The sequence below is a fragment of the Cygnus atratus genome, chromosome 4 (genome assembly GCF_013377495.2).
Source record: "Cygnus atratus isolate AKBS03 ecotype Queensland, Australia chromosome 4, CAtr_DNAZoo_HiC_assembly, whole genome shotgun sequence".
Taxonomy (NCBI): Eukaryota; Metazoa; Chordata; class Aves; order Anseriformes; family Anatidae; genus Cygnus; species Cygnus atratus.
Genome location: NC_066365.1, coordinates 32,559,559 through 32,578,555, shown reverse-complemented (window position 1 = coordinate 32,578,555; position 18,997 = coordinate 32,559,559). Strand labels below are relative to the sequence as shown.

At 45.7% G+C, this 18,997-nt stretch overlaps 1 protein-coding gene across 3 annotated transcripts; it reads right to left on the bottom strand.

The window, feature by feature from the left end:
* Positions 1–249: 249 nt before the first annotated feature.
* Positions 250–17,900, bottom strand: TMEM154 (transmembrane protein 154). Of its 3 annotated transcripts, none has more exons than XR_004779454.2 (7): positions 17,733–17,899; positions 10,760–11,086; positions 9,700–9,727; positions 9,399–9,518; positions 8,766–8,924; positions 7,271–7,331; positions 250–4,593 (listed from the first exon to the last, which is right to left on the bottom strand). XR_004779454.2 is itself a non-coding variant. In XM_035551615.2 (7 exons), exons 1-7 carry the CDS (start codon positions 17,791–17,793, stop codon positions 4,578–4,580), a joined length of 699 nt encoding a protein of 232 aa, XP_035407508.1. In that variant the 5' UTR covers positions 17,794–17,899; the 3' UTR covers positions 250–4,577. The 3 variants fall into 3 exon arrangements, 2 of the variants coding, with proteins under 2 accessions (XP_035407508.1, XP_035407522.1); XM_035551615.2 differs by having other exon boundaries at positions 8,839–8,924; XM_035551629.1 differs by lacking the exon at positions 9,399–9,518 and having other exon boundaries at positions 8,839–8,924; positions 17,733–17,900.
* Positions 17,901–18,997: the final 1,097 nt, after the last annotated feature.

Here is an 18,997-nt window from a genome sequence, read left to right as displayed (position 1 = left end):
TACAGTGAAATACAAAGCAGCTTTGTTTCTTCAGCTAACTTTAATTTCAAAGCACTTCTGTAACTTGGAAAGGCTAATGTTTTGCCTATATTTCAACTTGATGATGAGAATAGTGTATCTACATACCACATGTCTCCGCATATCTGCTTTCATGGACTGAGTAATCTCCAAGTCATCAAGTAGAAAACTAGCCCTTACTGACAAGAATGGATTAGCAGGACTATGGGTAAAAAGAGGAACAGTAGGCACTAAAAACTACTATAAACCTTTATTAGAAAAAGTTGTCTTAAATCTGATGCTCTTAAATACATCTAAGTGATATTATGACTTTGAAATATTTACATTACAAAATCATTTGAAACAGCTCTTTGACAAAACAATTGCACATACAGTAATTTCATACACAAAAAGTAAACAGTGTCTTCTCATAGCCTTCCATTGGATTTGGCACTGAAAATATTAATTATTTTGACCTCATAAATCAGTAGATATCTGGGGATGCATGACTTACGATTTCCTAGAAACCAAAAGCAACCTTCTTTTTGTGGGGTTAATGGAAGGTTATGTGTTTGAGTGCAGGACTGTTGTGCTATTAACTGCTGGTGATGCCAGTACTCTGTATTTGTAATTTTATGGAGGTGTTATTTCTACTTTGTTGAAAACCTTCTTTAAGGTATTGATTTCATCACATCTAGGAGGATGCTAGTTCTCAATTACCCTCCTTTTTATCCATATGGTTCTCAAACAACTCTTCTTTTGGGTCTGTAGCTTACTGCTTTCTGTAGGACAAAAATTGCTTACTCTAAATTAGATATCTAATTGTCCTGAGGAATGTTGGTAACAACTGCTCAAGTACTTGAAGAAAATAAGGGAAGAGGTAACAGTTATTTAGGGATCATCACATTTGCTGAACATTGTAGAGTAGCACGTAGTGCAAGTAACTTCCTATTTGTGTGTTTTTCCTTGGTTTCTACAGAGGAATAATAACTTGAGTCATCACTTGGTGGCAAAATGATGGTGGGATGGATCTGTTTAGACCAGGCAGATGATTAGGATTTTACAGCAGAGGCATAATCTATATAGTCCATGGCAATATTAAAATAATCTGCTACCATACTATCTGCTGCCTGGTTGTGCTGCTCTTTGTTTTGTAGGCTAGAGGACCTGACTGTGTAAATCATTTAGGGAAAAATTAACGTGAACAAAGAGGAGGTGTAATGTTAGTACATGTAAACTAGAATATTTTAACCCTTTGGCTATAGTAGTGCAGGAGCAAAATGGTCTAAATCCAGTGTAATTTATTCCACCTACATGATTAATATAGAGATCACCAGTGTATGTGAAAGAAAATGAGCAGGAACAGATGAAAAGTATAAAACAGACTGAAGTGCAATGGGCAGGCTATTATCCAGGAGAGGGGGATATTGGATGGGAGTGAGGAAGAAAGGAATCAAGGCCGTGACCATGCTGAAGCTTCATCCATAACTGCTGGGGTCTGCAGAGATGCTTGGCTGTAACCTGAATGGATGCTGAGTGATGGCCTTGGAAAATGCCTAAGTCCACATAGAAATGAAAGATACTAGAGGGGTGAAATGGGCAGCCTGGAGAGGCAGTGGGGGTTATCGCATCAGCCTCCAGAGGAGTCTGTTGTTAAGACTAGGAGATCAGAGGGAAAGGAGAAAAAGCCATAAAAGTCTATGTTAAGGGAAAATAGAAACACTAAAAATCATATTTGCAGAGTACTGAGGGGACCTATTAGAAGTATCCATAACTATCTTTCTTGCAATACAAATCATTCAACACCTGGTCTCTTTTGCATAGGGAGGGCAAGATTTAATCAAGTCCTAACTTTTCAATAGTAACTTGGCAACTTTTAGATTAGATCTACTGCCTTTAAAAATGGCAGATAAGTTGCATCCAGAATTGGCCAGGGAAATGTCCAAGCCCTTATTTTGTATTTTGAAATGGTTAGAAAGTTCTGGAAGAAGGAAAGACATGTCCTGGTCTAAGTTTTTTAGAAAGGGTAAGTGGCGTAATCTGGCTCTTTATAGAGCTGTCACCTCAAGATTAATTCTGGGCAGAAATGATTTTAAAGCTTGAGGTAGAAATTGCTAATGATGAACTTCAGAACAAGGGTTAATGCTTATTAACATAACTTTACAGAAAATGTGTTCCCTCCAGTTTTTACTTAAATCTTTCAGGGAAACCAAGTGTCCAAGAAAATTACTTGAAACTGTGCAGCATTTTGACCAATTGGGGATTAATAGTAATTCAAAACCAACAACAGAATATATGCACAACAGTCTGTTCTGAAGCAGTCTCCATGCACTGTAGTGCATTATTCACTGTCCTAGATCCATGGCTAGGACAGGGTGAAGGATCATCATGTCGTGGTTCTGGTACGCCACAGAATGCCATTTTGAGGGGTTGGGTAAGTTTTGAAGTCAACTAAAAAAAACACCACAGGAAGAGGCATAGACCCTGGTTCTTTGTCCGAGCTGGGCTTCAGCTGGCTTCTTGGAGAAGGCAGCACTTGCTGGATATGGGGTGGTGTGGGCTGGAGTAGGGCAAGAGGCACCATGGGATGCTGCTGTTGCAAACCACTGCATGCCAGCCACACAACCAGTAATGAGTAATGGTCTCAAAGCACATTGTTTTCTCACGAGCGGTTACAGAAAACATTCTTTTGAACATCTTCTGAATATTGCTTTGCAAACTGTAGGAAGCCTTAGCGTAGCAACTTAGTTCCGTTGGGAAGAAACTGGTAACAGAACTGCTCCTGGAAAATATCTGCTTCTATTTTTTTCTACTTGTCTTAATTTGTCTTCCCCTTTTTCCCCTGTGATTGTATTATTGTAAATCAGTGTTCTAGAGAGTGATTTTACTGTCAGGAACTTGTGAAAATGTTTGAAAAAAATGTTTTACATTTATCTCTTACAACATTTTTTCAAAGTTAAAAATCATCGAAGCAAGGAAAATTAATTTAGCATCACCCGTATTAAATCCAGTATTTGCAATAAATTGTCTTTGAACAATGAGGAAATATTTACTCTTTGAGGAAATTACTAGTCAGTTCATATTCAGTGATGAATACATTCAGGAAAATGGTTAGCTGTAAACACTTTTTTCTGTTTGACACATTCTCAATTATTCACAAAGTTGACCCCTCCTCTGTATTTGTCAGATGTTAGTGAGCATTAATTGTCATCCTAGGGCTCTGGGGGTACTGTTCACTTGCTCTCTTTAACCAAGCTAGGTATGAACATATATTAGTAAAATATTTGCAAATAAAAGAAAACTGAGCATAATGAAGAGCTATTGACCTGGAAGTTTCTCATTTGAATAGAATATGAGGACAGGTAGGATGTGATATGGAAGGATCTAAGGTGTCATAAGATGCAAGCTCTCAATACAGTGGAGGGGAAGCTTTGCACAGACAAGTATCCAGTTTCGTGTGTTGCACATTTAAACCACATCAGTAAGACTCACCATCTAAAATCAGTGGGAGTAATACAATATTTGTGCTCTTGTGCTCTCAACTTGAGGTATCTCAGGAGTCTGGTTTCCAGTGTCACTGAAGGAGAGCAGGCATGTTGAGAAGCCAATGTCTTTCAGATATTCCAAGCTCAGTCTTCAAAACCTGAAGCTGTAATCTTCTTGCAGCTGAAGTCCTTGACCAAGTGGTTAGGAATAATGCATGCTTATCTACCTAGATGTGTTTGGTATGAGCACTGAATTGTTCAATCTCCCAGCCCATTTTGATGAGGAGAAGCATTTTCAAGCTGAGCGTGCCTGAAGCAGGTTGATGCTGGTGAGCAGTGCTGCGCAGGAAGAAGTGCTGGGTGATGAGATCTAGCACAGTGCTGAGCTGTGGAGTGGGCTAACTCAAAGGCAATATTGAAATAATATTTTTAATTTCTATGGCATCTTTAATTTGAAAAAGAAAATGCCTGCTAGGGGGATTGTACCCTTGCTGGGCTGCAGGCTGCCTCCTGGCAAATCCTTTGGGACAGCTTCAGCTGCTGTCTGTCCTCACAGCTGTCTGCTAGTCCTAGTCTTTTACTGCCCTAAGCATAAGTCCTGTGCAAATCAGTGCACCATTACAAAAAAAACAAATTGAAAAGTAAACATGACATCGATATGAGCTCAACAGTCTGATTTGAACACACTAAACCAGTGCAATCCAGAATTATGGGTGCTGTTTAAATCAAAAAGAATGAACAAATAGCCCACCAAGTTTAGCGCATACATGCTCTTAGGTGCTGCGCTATGCAGAAAAGGAGAGCTACACAGGAACATGGACAGCTCTTTTTTGGGGTGGGGAAAATGTTTCTCTTGACTGGTGATGAATGTCACTACGGAAGGAATTTAAGTCAACCTCCTAGTCCTACTATAGCACTTTTCTCTTTTTTTCGTCTTGATGTTTCTTTTCTGAAGATTAAGTAGCAGGGCACAACAAAAGCATTTGCTCCTCCAGCCTTTTGAGATGAATCATGTTTAAATCCAGTTCATCCGGGATCTGGGGTCTGTCAGCTCGTGTGCTGCTTCCCTTTAAGCAGTTCTCTGCTGCTGTGACTTCATGATTCACCATCACTGGGTGTACATGGAAGAGAAAAAAAACACCGGTGTCACGCTGCTTGTTCGCTTGCGTCTCAGCAGAAAAAATATGCAATAGTGTCTGTTCAGCCCACGAGAAGGTGTTAACAGAAAGCGAATGTCAGCTGTGCAGCACACCAGATGAGCCCATCTGTGGTGCTACAGCCTGTGAGCAAGGGATGATCCCACTTTTCTGTTGGCTGGAGGCTATCCAGCATGAGCTTTCTCCTGCTCCCAGACAAGGACTGAGGAATAAAATCCCCTCTTCACACACTTGAGGATAACGTTTTACGTGGTTTTCTTATATATATTAAACCTAGACTCGTAATATATTAATTTTCTTTTTGCCCCTCTGATTTCTGCCTAGATAGCTTGCTCCCTAGCACTTTCTTAATGTTTAGTTCACACAGACATGAAAAATGCAACTTCTGTTATCAGCTGGATGGATTTCCATCAGCACTAACAGCAGGGTTGAGAACCACTGCTGAAGTTTAAAGGGACACAATCTTAATATTTTTCATGGCTTTTTATTATTTTCCTAAGCTGAGGTGCAGGCTGGGCAGAGAGGATTTCTTTCTGTAATAACAATTTGTTCCCCACGCAGACCATCACTGTATAGGGAAGAGCCACCCTTTTTCCAGACAGAAAAAGCAGGAGGGCACCCAGTGGGTGCGGTGAGGCAGGGGGTGCTTTGCTCCGTCCATCTCAGCACCCTACAGGGGCGGGTGCTGTGCCTCTCTTTGCTGGGGGAGAAAAAGTTCCCCAGAGAAGAGATTTGTTCTGTGCCCTCCCCTTCACCTCACCTGCTGCCCTGCTCCTGCGTGCACAGGAATCCTGGTTGGGATTTTAGCACTAGGTTTCACGTGTAAGGCATTGATATATATTTATAAAAGATTATATACACACAAAACATATCTGTATACACGGATGTGTTACTTAGTGAGCTTATGTGCAGGGTAGATGAGCACCACCTTCGAGGGAGCTAGGGCTGTCATGCCTTGCCCCTGGTGCAACACTCCACAGCCTTGATGCTTGTAAGAGTTTTAGCCAGAATAATAGCTGTCTTTTCTTTTGCTTCATACTTTTTCACTTTTCTTTCTCAAAATTGGTGCTGAAACACCTGTTTAGCTGCATGTATTTCTCTTCAGTACTCAGCAAAGAGTTTGGTGGGGGGAAAAAGTCCTCTTTGGTCTGACAAGGTTTGATCACAGAAATGAACGGGCACCAATTTGTTCATTTGTTTGTTTGCCAGAAAATGGCACCATTTCAAATATATTTTCACTTTGAAATGAAGCACATTCCAACATTTTGTGTAAAGTGAACTTTGAAAAAGTAGTTTTAAGATAAAGCATTAACTTATCAATATTTCAGCACCATATTGTTCTTTTCTTAAAGCCTTTTTAAAATTTTATATTAAAAAATCACTCACTCTGCGAAGTAGTTTTGGAAAAAACTTTCGTTCTGAAAATGCCATTATTGCAACACTTTGCTTCGGATTTTTTCAAAATGCTATCTTAAAATGCTGTCTTATCTAAAACCAGTTCACAGCTGAAAGCATTTAAGTCTTAATTGAACCCCCCAGCAACTTGCATGAAAAAGGAAAATAACACTCAGCCAATTGTGTTCAGTGAGGCACTGAGATGTTTCCCATACCGAATGCTCAAAAATACAGTCTTAACTTTTTTTTTTAACATAATTTGAGAACAAATTTGCTTAAACTAAGCAGTCTTGCCCTTTGTACTCAGATAATGCCCTTTGTCTGAGCAGTTCTGAATGTTGGCAAGAGAAATCTCATCTTCCTACATGGGCTTGTTTGCCTTCCTACCCTTCAGAGGCATCACAGCTGGTCCTAGGACACCAGCTATAAGAAAGTAAGTTTTACTGACATGTGTACCTTCACTCTGACTGAAACACCCTTATCTGAACAGGGCTGCTATTCGGAATCACGGCTTACGCCTGGCTGCAGTGCTTCAAAGTGGCGATATCTCCATCTTACAGGTGGGGCACCCATGGGAACGTGTAGCCCAAAGGCACCCGCAGCCAGTTGAGAGCCAAATCCCCGCCACTCGATGGGGTTAATGGCAGTACAGCACAGAAGCACTTTAACGGGGACCGTATTTAAAATGCCTGCTAAAGTTGGTAGGCTATGTTGTTTTTTCTCCAAATGACTGTTTACGTTCTGGAAAGGAACTTGACTGAGGATGTCATTGTGCCCCAAAAGCCTCTTACACCCCAGCTGTTTGGTAGCTGACAAGCTGTTGGGATGGCTGTTCTGCATCCCTCCTGGCCCCTGAGCTGGCTGCAGGGCAGCGCTGGGAAAATCTTTCAGCAAGCTGCTCTGGGAGCTGGTGTAAACACTTCAGGAAGCTGTGATTAAAATCTGACTAAAGACACTAAAGTGAGGAAAACTCGGTCTCTGCAGTGCGGTCATCTGTCTCACACTGGTTTGCCACTGCAGGGTTAGTTAGGGGTGCGATTTACGGGCAGCAACTGGTTTAAAATTTAAGGAGTGTCAAAACGTTTGAGTTGGAATCAGTCCTCGTACATGAAAACTTTAAAACCTAAGTAGGCCCCAGAATCAGTCTTTTATAATTATGTATATAAAAAATGAGATTATTTTGGAATGACTCACTTTGACCATATTTCTTCAAATAACATAATGAATTAAAAGTACCTCGGGTTGGCCATCGATTCTTTTTCTTCTTCTCTCACAGTAGGCAAACATTCACAATCAGCTGAAACAGGATAAGAAACAAGATGATAGTTACTCTTGGCAGTTACTCTGTTTTATTTCAGAATTGCATCAACTTTTTTTTTTTGTGCAGCCACTCTAGTACATAAACCTGCTCTTCTGCATCATTTTATCTATAAAATCTGCATGTACCACGTAGTGTAAATATTATGTGTTTTAAATCCACCTTCCCTTTGATAGGTGTTGTGGTAACTTCTCTGTTAGATATGTTTCAGTTGTTTGTGTACACATACACAAGCACACTACCTTTGAGGACTGTTTCCCACGAGCTACCTTGAGAGGACAATTTGTTAGCCCTCCACAGCTTACAGCTGCACCTATGCTTCATTGTCCAGTGGGGGATGTGGGGGTGGGATTTAGGAAACATTACTGAAAGAAGCATAATGCAAAATGTTTGCTCTCTTCTGTCCACAGAAATTAAAAATTCAGTGTTTCTCTCTGTGTTGTACTTAATGCTTTAATTTCATGACTGCCTCTTAGAACTTGTTTTCTGCTGGAGATTATAGACCGAGAAGGTCAAAACCCCATCATCTGGAGAGTTTTGCTAATGGGAAGAGATGCTCCAAAGAGTTTTATGTCCTAAAACACAAAACATCTCTAGGAGGTCAGACAGATAGGCTGTTTGGATGGAAGGCAAGGGACCAGGAATTTAAAAACAAGGTTTCAGCATTTCCTAGCCAGTGAGAAGCTGTTAGCACGGCTTGTTACATATCAGTTCGTGATCAGGTCCCAGCTAATTCACCCCTTACAGAAGACCTGCGCTTTGGGAGGAGAACCTTGAAAGAGGATGCAGATTAGGGATTTTCAGCTGGGAGAAAATTAGGGAAAAATATAAGATGCTTGAAAAAGAAGTAGCGAAGAGGGAGCTGAAGATGCTTCTGGTGGTAGGCACAGCGGGTACTGATTGCTGGCAGACTCACTGGGGAGGACGTAGTCAGGGAGCAGCAGCAAAGAGCAGCTTGTGCTTCGTGCAGCAGAGATGGCAAGCGAGGGAAAGGAAACAACAAGGGGAGGGGGGCAGTGATAAGATCTTGGCAGTGATTTTACGTAAACAGTGGTCTGAGCTACGAGTAAATACTTGTTTCTTCTGCAACAGCACAATGTGGACCACAGAACTGTAGAAAGTCTGAAGACGGAAAGGACTGGATTCTTCACAGAAACTAGTATCTAGCATTAAAATGTGCATTTAAAAATATAATTTCTGTTCAGAGCTATACTTGTTTTTAACAAGTGTCTACTGGAAACTCAAAACATTTATGATATTCCCTCATATGTTAAAAATAAGCTCCCACACAAACTAAAATACTCCTCTGAACAATCCTACCCCTGACATTCGTGCTATTTCTGTAGTAAAGAGTAAAGAACACAACTAAAAATGTTTTAGGAAAATCAGTGACACAAATACAAAATGCCTTACATTGATTTTCTACGCGTGGGATCTACGTCAGCTAGAAAGAGAGGGATGATGGAGTAGAGGGGTTACCGTGTACCATTTTTGTTCATGCTGTTCATCCACTTATCAAGCTCTTCCATTTCTATCTCCATAACAGAGGGGGTGTCTTCTTCAAAAATAGGACTTGAGAAAAAGACATTACACAAAAGGCTTAAATCAGAAAACATATAAGGCAGTAGTTGTGCATGACTCCCTCATAATTCCAGGCATTTATGGCCGCTCTGGAAAGCTGCCCCAGACTAGCCACTTAAAAAGGAATGGTCATAGCTATCCTAACTCTGCATGTATTTAAATATCTCCATGTAGTCTTCTCTTTACCAATCATTCCTGTAATCACATGGTAGAAAAATTGTTTTTAGCACCCCCCCCCCACCAAAAAAAAAAAACAATTTAATATCTTTATGTTGATTGGCAAGATGGAGCTCAATAAAAGTTATCACTGAGGGAAGAGCTGCGCAGATCTCAGCAGGTTCTTGCAGCAGCCAGAGGATTACTTCCAGGGCAGCTGCCTCACATAGGGCAACCTTGAAAGATGAGGAAGTTGGACACGAAGCTTATTCTGAACAGCAAGAGCCTGTGGTGAGCCCGGGGACCGACCTCTGCTCGTGGCATGGCCATATCTCGTGGTGGCTGGCGGGGCCAGGGGCAGATGCTGCATGGGTCCCCGTGGGGCAGCTCTCGCCCGCCCCATCCCGCTGCCTCTCCTTTGCCTGTTCCCTGAAAGATACACCCCGAAGTTGCACGTTAGCCACCTCTAGAGGGTGTTCACTGCAATGATTAATGGCAAATTTAGCGGTGTTTGGTGCATGAAATCAGACAGCGGAGGGGGCAAAAATCAGCAAGCCTATTAGAGTAAAAGAATATATTTTTTTAAAAGAGTGATATTCATAAACTTTACCTTTTTACGTTTTCACTTCCCAGCTCATCTGGAAAAGAAAACAAAAGTTGCTGTTCATAGTTATGCTGTTTGTATATACACTGTCTATATTATGGGCAAATCCTTCAATAGGGTCACTTAAAAGAGGTTCTGTTTTCAAAGGGCGTAATCGTCCACTTTTAGACGAAAGGCAGCACATCCCGCCCTGCTTGCCTGCCATTTCCAGAGCAGCCCGTTACGTTTAATCCTGGGCACACTAAATGAAGCTCACCATGAGCTCAGCCTGGGGGGAGCTGAGTAGATGTCAGTGCCAGAGTGGGCAGGAGCGCACGGACAGCCAGTTCCCTGGCGGGGCAGACGTAATGAGGAAAGTGGCATCCCGAGAAGGGGCCTCGGCTGTTACAAAACCATTTACTGGAAGCAGGGGAGGTTTTGCTGCAGCCTGCACAAGGTCAGTCCACCTCTGCCTGGGGTCTCTCCTCATGGAGAGGAGAAGGGGAGAGGCTGGTGTGGCAGCTTAAGTCCCAGTTAAGCAAATGAAGCTGAGCCAGCCCGATGCCAAAAGGGGTACAAAGCTAGCTACAACCCCAAGACAAAATGAAGATAGGGAAAAAAAAAAAAAGAAAAAGAAAAAAAAAGAAAGCAAACAAACAAACAAAAAAGTAACAGCTATTATTCAGACAAGCAACTTCCCCTCCAGGGTTTCTTGAAGTGACTGAAAAGCCTCGGCCCTCAAAAACTCTTGTTCTATCGCAGCTCCCAGCAGCCTCACCCTGTAGGCAGTACAGGCAGGAGGAGCACTAAATGCACCTTGCATGGGGTTACCAAGCACAGGGACAGCGTGGCACAGCCACATCCCTTCTCTGTACGGGAACTGCGAGGAGCCAGAGCAGCAGCACCAGCTCTCGCTGAGGGACTGCTGCGTGAGTCTCCTTTGCTCCTTTTCTGCTTAGGAGACACGGAGCTAAAACCAGAGATGAGCATCCTAAATGGGGCATCCCGGTCCTTGAAATAGCATTTTGTGAATGATGTCAAGCATGTGCTAAAGATATCCTCCTGATGCACGAGAAGAGAAATTTACCTTGCTTAGACTTTTTCCTTTTATGGACTACTATAAAAGCTATAACCAGCAAAATCAGCAGGGCCAGCAGCACAGCGGGGACAGCGTACACCAAGACAGATGGCTCCTCTGTCTCTACGCTCTCATTATTGCTCATGTCATGCAGTTCAGTGCTTGGAACACTTTCCGCTTCAGAGCTGCCTTCAGTAGGCCTTGTAGAGACCAGTACTGGCTGGGTGCTGCCCACGGTTGTAGAGGACGCAGGAGTGACAGCAGGAGAAGGTATCACTGTGGTGGTGGGTAATGCTGGTGATCCATAGCCAGAACCATCCTCGCCATTTTCGGAACCTGCCAAACATAGGACAGCTTAACATTGTGTGGGTTTTACTGGTGTTATCAGAGAGTCAAAGCATGCAGATTTAGTATTCATTTTTCATTTGATGTCTTAAAAAAAGAGAATCAGCAAATGCACACACACACGCACACACGTGTGAAGTCTGGGCCACCAGATGCCAAATTAGACGTCGAGTTTGTCACAACACCTTACTGTGACAGGACTCTTCAGCTGGCTTGCACGGGGACATGTCAGCCCCTGTGGTCTGCCTGCCTGCAGCTGCCGTGTTTGCCCTGCAGGTTGACATCAGCTCTCACGCTCTCCTAAAAGCCTTCTGCTGCCCTGCTGGGCATGCTGTCCCTCTCCATGCTCGGCCCGTGCCTGAGGAGACCCTGCTCCCAGGCTCACCAGCCCCTCCAGCTCACTTGCCTTACCCTTTTGAGCCCTTCTCTGAATCTTTAACTCTGTTTGGCTGCACAGCAAGGAGGAACCGGTCTAAAAGGAAGCACGAAGCCTGCAGGCGCTGCTGACTTTCACTTCTGCATTGGCTGGAGGAGGTAGCAGCACAGGGACGGTACCAGCTGCACACGCAGTTCACAGTGGTAAAGACACAATGCTGCTTCTTTTTCATAAATGTGAAGGTTGCAGGTTTTGAATCTGGATCCGGGTTTTGATTTCATTTACGTATATTTTGCAAAGCAATTGGCTAAAATTGGCTATATTGGTGATACTGAAACAAGACTTTTTGATGCCAATTAAAAATCCATGTTGACGGCCATGGGATTTAAAGCTTAATGGCAGCACAGCAAATTGTGGCCTGTGCTGTATTCCATGCTATTGACAAAAATCCTGTGGTAGCCAGGGGCGTGGGAAACAGTCCCTCAATAAATTACACCTACAGGTTTCCAAATGCAAATTAACTGCTTGAAGTTAACTGGTGACTTTTTGTGTCACCTGCCCTTTCAGACAGGATGCCGCCGTGGTGCAGCATGTATGCCGTAACACAGGACAGGACTGCATGGCTTCTGCAGTGACATGATTCTCCCTGCTCTTGTCAGGCGCTGGGCAGCCGCGGTTTCCACTCGAGTTAGCAAAAGCTTCAGGTTTTCAGCACCTCAGCACTGGCATTTCAAATCTCACAGGACTGGATCTGAAAGTACTTAGCATTTTAAATGCTTTAGTAAACACATTAATCTTCATAATGGCCCTGAGAGATGAGCAGTTATCATCTCCATTTTACAAATGAGAAATCAGAAGGACAGGAATCTGTCCTTCCCAGGGACACCGAGCAAGAGAGGAAAACTGGGGTGAGAGCGCTATCTCTTGCTTAACCCACTCTGCAGCACCTCCTCACCACCCACGTCTGTCTCAGAAACGAGATGAGCATCTCACAAGACACGAACCCCAATTTCAAATGAATACAATGCTTCGAGTGTGACAGCAGTGATTTATCTGGATCTTTGTGCCACGCTTATCACACAGGCACCTGATTGTTTCACCCTCTCCTGAAAGGTAGGAAAGAATGTTAATGCTTCATAAATAATTTTAATACTCAATAAATAATGCCTAATACTTTAATAAAATATTTGATACTACAAAGGTCGCCAGCCTCTTCCACTGCAATAAGACAACAAAAATGTTAGCTCTTCAATGGCAAAATGCTTCACGTCAGTAATCTGTGTCACTTTCTTCCCTGCTTAGTATTTCAGTGCCTTTGCAGGCAGTGACCCCTTACGTGTGTGCTCCTCAACCTGCTCGCGTGAGCTGCTGGCTCTCATTAATCCCAGCAAAGAGGATGGGAGGGAAAGCACCTCTCCATTATTATTTTTTGGCCATATATATTTGCACCGCAGTACCACAGGACCATTCCTGTGACCTTGCTTCCTCTTTCTCCTCTAGCCATCCTCCTTGAAACCCATCAGCTGCCTTATTTGATATGTTCACAATGACAAGCCCAGTGCTAAAAATAGTGCAAAGGGTGTGGGGGAAATAGTTTATTTTCCATTTACTATTAGAGATAAAGTGGATTTTCCAAATGTCTGAAGCATGACATGACTCTAAAGCAAAAGCAAGTGGTCACATCTCATTAAATGCAGTACTAGGCTTTCAGCTACAGCGCACGTTGTGTTTGATTTCCAAGAGAGACGTTTCCAATGTCTCCGTTACTTTTTATTTGACTGTTTTTGAGCTGTAAAGCAGATTTCAAATCTGTTATCTCTGTGTGAAATAGAACTATCTTTTCTAGTCTCCAGACAAAGAAAGTGGCAAATTACAAGGAGTGACCTTGTTGCCATGTAATTTTGTTTGCTTTACATAATTCCAGGGCCAAAACACCATCTCTTCTTCGGGCAGTATTTCCTCTTACTAAGGCCTTTTCTTTGAGAGATTTGAATGTGTCTTTCAGCAGCTGGGCAGACAATTGCACAAGGTTCTTGCAAAGATATTGCTCCAATTTCCCTTGTTTCACCTGCTGCCTTGGCACATCCCCATGAGGTGAATGAAAGCTGGATGTTGCAAGGTTTAGAGCAGGGTCAGAGAGTGCCTGAAAGCCGGAGGGTTTGTGGGATGTTATTCAAGCACTTTCTCCATGCTCAGAGAGAGACAGATCTGATCTCTGTGTAGACACCTCCTCGACTTTGCAGAGCACTTCTTACTGGGCTCAGCCTTGTGCTTTTAGCCAGGTTCTGACACCCCCACCCAGTGCCTTCTGCATGTCGTCTTGAGGGAAGCTGATGAGGGTACACCACAGCTTTGTCCCAGCCTGCATCACCACTTTTTGCTCATTTAAGAAGAGAAGGGAGAGGGGCTGTGTGGCTGGGCCCCATCCTGACAGGGAGCTGGCCACCGCATTAGCACCAGGCTGGAGCAAGAAGCTAAGGTGTTCCCACCACCAAGAGGATCTGGGCACCAGGGGGCCCAAATGCTTGAGCAAGCATCAGCAGTGGCTCAAGAAAGGTTCCACTACAGTTGGTATGAGGTATTATTCATTATATGAATGACAAAAGGGCTATGTCACTCTGTGCAGATACCATGGTATGAGGCATTATTCAGAATTTTCTCCTTAAAAAATACATTTGAGTGACTGATGAGTTTTGGAGGTGCCTCCAAGCCTGCCTTTCAAGGGAGGCAAAGGGAGCTGAACATCCTGAGCGGTTTTGCATGCCAGGATCAGCAGCTGTGCAGCAAACAAACAAACAAGCAGCATTTCTGCTGTTGCTGCCTTTCTTCCCCTGAGGTTTGCTTTGCGGCACTCAGAGGTGGTGATAGGAGCTGCTGGATGCAGTAAGCAGGCAAACAGGTTTCTGGCTTCAGCTGGATGGGAGGCAAAGAAAAATCGCACGCAGTCAGCACGCCGGGTTCTGCTGGCAAGTCCCTGGTCTCCCTTCTGGGCTCGCATTGAACTCAGACTGAGACTCCGAAAGGAGTTTTTTGGCTTGCACAACAGCTCCTACGTGCAGAGGAAAGCGGGATGGGAAAAGCCAGATCTGAGTCAATGGAACAGACAGGCTTATTAATTTGTGATTTTTTTGTTTCTCCGGACCTTCCTGTAAGTCTCAAAAACGCACCGAGCAGAAGACTCGGGAGAAGGCGACAAAAGAAGCAAAGCCTACAAGGCTACACAGAGCAGGCCGACGTTCCTCCTCCGTGCCCTGCCCCGCACCACGTGCGCTCCTACGGCTCCTCTCCGCCCGCGGGCTCACCTCGGCGGCTGCCTGGCGCACCCGTGCCGCCTCTCGCCCCGCGAGTGGCGCCCATGGCGGAGGTGCCGTGCCCGCCGCGGTCGGCCGGGGCCTGCCCGGGCCGCGTGCTGCAGCAGGCCGCGCGCCAGCGCTGCTCCAAGCCCCGCGGGCTGGCTGCCGGGCCCACGCGCCGCTCTGACGGGCTGAGCGAGCGTCTCGGGGCGGCTAATCTGCAGAGAGGATCCTGTTAAAGAGGGGTGCTTAGAGAGTGCTGTCTAGGTATTACCCGGAGCGGGGAGAGAGGGTTTTAGGTTCACTTCTTGGCAAAGGAAATGGCTTTCTCCTTGCTGCGCGTCCATTCCGCCTAAGTGCTCTTTAAACAGCACATTTGGTCCTGCATTTAGAGCCAGACCGTGAGCCCGCGGCCTCATCCATCACCCCAAGAGCTAAATGTTTTCAAGACCGAATCATGCTTCAAGTTACAGCTGTTTGAACCTGTGCCCTTCCAGCTTCGCATCCGTGGCACCTGTGCAACTCCACCGCATCCAGAAACTCATGGTGCAAACCTCTCAGTGCTCCCTGCTCTCAGTGGGACCCCAAACTTAGAAGTTCAGCAGCTCTGAAGGCTCGGCTTCAGTCATAGAAGTCTCTCGAGGGACAACAGACAGGAGTCACTGACTGAAATTTAGCATAAAATCTTGCTGCCGTAAAAGGGACATTTCCTGAAATGCCCCCTAAGCACTTGAATAAATGCAGTAGAAGTTAGTGTGTCTGGATGGAAAGGAGGAATAGCAGTAAATAAAAACAAAGAATTGATTTGTTTGACAGAAAGGGTTCCCATCTGCTTTTAGGGGGCTGCACTTTGGAGAGAGAATATATAGCAAATCTTCCTTTCTTCTTGTCTTGCTCTGTGTTACAAGCTATAGGAAGGGCCTTAAATTTACTTCTAGGCTCGGCACGCACCAATGTAGGTGTTGTGCAAACCCCAAAGTCCCTTCCACCCAGAGCCAGTGCTGGGACCTCAGGCACGCTCACAGAGCTGCCGCCCCAGAGTAATTGCAGTGTAGCTGGAACAAAACCGTCTGTTCATCATAATCCAAACGGCGAGGCGAGGATTTTACAAGGCTCCAGCATGGTATGGGAACACAGTTTATAAAGGCTTCCATCTGCCTTTAGATGTGCTGCTAGATCTAATCTTACTCCCATCACCTACAGTTTTCAAAGCTCTTTCTAGACAGCAGAGGTGAGACCGTGGGGATCCTGGAGCTTCTGCCCCCTTCTCCAGCACGCTGCTCTGAGGGAGGCAACAATGTCTGGGACTGGAGGAAAAAAGAAGAAAGCTCCCCTAAAGCTCCTGCCCTGTTGATCTGTAAGCAAAAAGCAGTCAGCATGAAGGACATACCTGAGGCCAGCCACAGCAAAGGTTCTCCTGGCCCACCTGCAGCATATGGGAATCTCTGTAGAAACTTTAACCCCTCCAGTTCAGTTTCCCCAGAAGACCAAGTGAAAAACTGCCCTCAACATTAGCCTCGGTTATGTTCTGGGGCTGCCTGCACACCTTTGTGGGGGGAGAATAGGGATCTGCCCTCTTCTCCATCACCTTTCCCCAGCAGCTCAGGGCTCGCTCAGGGCAGCTGGGGCTGACACCGGCCAGGCTCTTGCCCAGCTGCCTGGCACTTTGTGCAGGAAATGGCAGCCCTCTGGGGGCCGGGGGCTCGGGCAGCCCCCAGCACATGGAGGTGATGGAAGTGCAAGCGACCTCAATGCATTGTGCAAGCAATTGCTGGCAGCTCCCCGGCACCTCATCACACCACGTGGCTGGGGTCTTGCCTCTCTGCTTCTCTGGGACCTCTGTTTTGCTCCGTTCGTGACAGGATTTTTCTTCTCCCGGTCACTTTGATCAGGAGGCACGTGCAAAGCTTGGAGCACATTTTCCTAGCACGCGCGTAGCACAGCAGGGCTGCATTAATGCAGGCAAGACCAAACCATTTTGTAACAACTCACTTAGCTCATTCTTACAGCTAAGCACGACTGCTAACCGCGATAAGCTCTGCAGCGTGCCTGGAGCCTGCAGCCCGGTTTTACAGCCTGGAATAGTGCTGGTTTTCAGGAAAAAAACAACAACAACAACAGCACAATGCCACCACCTATTTCCCCAGTGCCTTTTAAAGCTTTCATAGAAGCTCAGTGGTAGCGGCGAGCAGCAGTGCCTCTCCCTGCTGCGCGGAGGGCTCTCCCTTCCCTCCCAGCAGCCGCGACGTGCTTCTGTCCCTACCGAGGCACTTGGGCAGGGATTTGCATGATGCCGGGGGGCACGTCAGCCCCTCCAAGGGAGGGTTTTCCCCAACCATCTGCCTGCATCAGGCAGTCCCGGTGCGATGAACGGTGAGCGGCACAACCCACCCTCTGCAGGGGGCTGCAGCTAGTGCCTCCAGCACTCGGTCGTGAGCGGCTGTCCCACCTCGTGGTCCTTCCCTTCAAAACACCTAGATCCCTGGTGCCGAAGGCTTGGCAAGGCAGATTTCCAAATATCTGTCTCCAGAAATGTGTTTTCTTTCATTGAGCAGGTTTCGGGTCATCAGCACCGCGGAAATCAGCAGCTGGCTTTTGGGTGGAGGGCAAGCTCAGTCTTGAGCTTTGCTATGACATAGCGTATGGCTGATAGGGTGGGTGTGGGGTAAAGAAGGTACAAGAAACGATTAAAATTAGACCCCAAACACCTGGTGAGCCAGAATAGAGACACCAGGTCCCCGCACACTTCAATGTAAATCCAATCACCACGGTGCAGGCTTACATCGGAGGAGAAGAGAAGAGAAAAGGGCAAGCCGCAGCTGGGAAGAAGCGCAGCCACAGGCAGCAGCGAGCGAGTTCCCGCAGGTCCCCTCTCCCCACGGCCAGCTGTGGGTGTCACCCCCAGGCCAGCCCTGCCAGCAGCGTGCCCAGGGCCCCCCACGGCAGTGAGGTTCGCTCGGCCACTCACCGTTGCCCTCCCGGGCGAGGAGCAGGGCGCTCAGCAGCGGGACCCAGCCGGGTGCCTGCATGCTGCCTCGGCCTCCGCGGCTCTCTCTGGGCTTCGGCAGAGCATTTACATTTCCTGTTTCCTGCCCCGGTGCCTCTGAGTTGTATTTCTCCGGGAGATGGGCTCCGTTTGATTGTTTTTAGGAAGTGATGTAATGCTGTCCGGGCCTGTCAAGCAGGCAGGGATTGCAAAAGAGAGAGGAGGTTGCTCTTCAAGCACTGCTCCAGCACCTGTGGGCTTCCCGCCCTCCTCTCCACTCCTGGCTGCCGTGCACCACCTAATTGCCAAAAACATTTCCAGTAATAAGCTGAGGAAGAGGAGATGCATGCTGCCTGTGTAAGCAGCTTCATGGTGTCTCCCCTAGACATCAGTCTGTGTCAAAATCCAGATTCTGGGGAATTACTGGAAGCTGGCAATGGTGAATCGTTCTCTTCAGGCTGGTGGAAGCTGCCAAAGTGACTAACTGCTGCTCTGCTTGTGCAGCTAATAATTTTTCTTATCACATTGATATTTTCATAGGTCATCAGGTAGTTTCTTAGCTAGAGTACTGAAGAAATAGGTCAGAAATTCATTTAATGACCAGCTTGTTAATAGATTTAAAATGCTCGAATGACTGAGCTAGCTAAATTGGAACTGGTTGCTTAGTATTGGCAATGTACGTTTACCCACTGCTTAAAACAGTGGGGAAAAAAGCAAAGTCACTACACTGCACCTACAAGAGGATAAAGAGGAGCTCTGGCAGCAGTGAGTGGGTGATTAACTATTTTGGGGAGGCACTCTTTAGTATGGTGCCATAGCCATAGATGATCATTCTTACCAGACAGACGCATTAGAGGTAAGGCTCGTACATGTGTTTAAGATTTTCCCATTGAAAGGTTACACAAGCTCCAAGTATTAAGAACAGTGTGTAATTGATAGAGCTGCTTTCAATTATTATTCATCCACGTTGCAGCAGTGCCTAGCATTCCCAGTCCGGGGCCAGATCTCCTTCACACCCAAAGTATCAGCAGCCAAAACCTGTTCCTGAAGAGCTGACAATATAATTTACCAGGGTAGGCACTGCTTGGTCGGCTTAAGCGTGGTGTGGATACTGCAACACTGAGAGAAGTGGGAGCATCTGATTGGACATGATGGGTTTTGCAGAGCGATTCCTGCCACACTTTCAGCACTGTGCTCACTGTTGCTGCTTCTACAGTGCCAGGAGAAGCACTTCTTTCTGTTCTAAT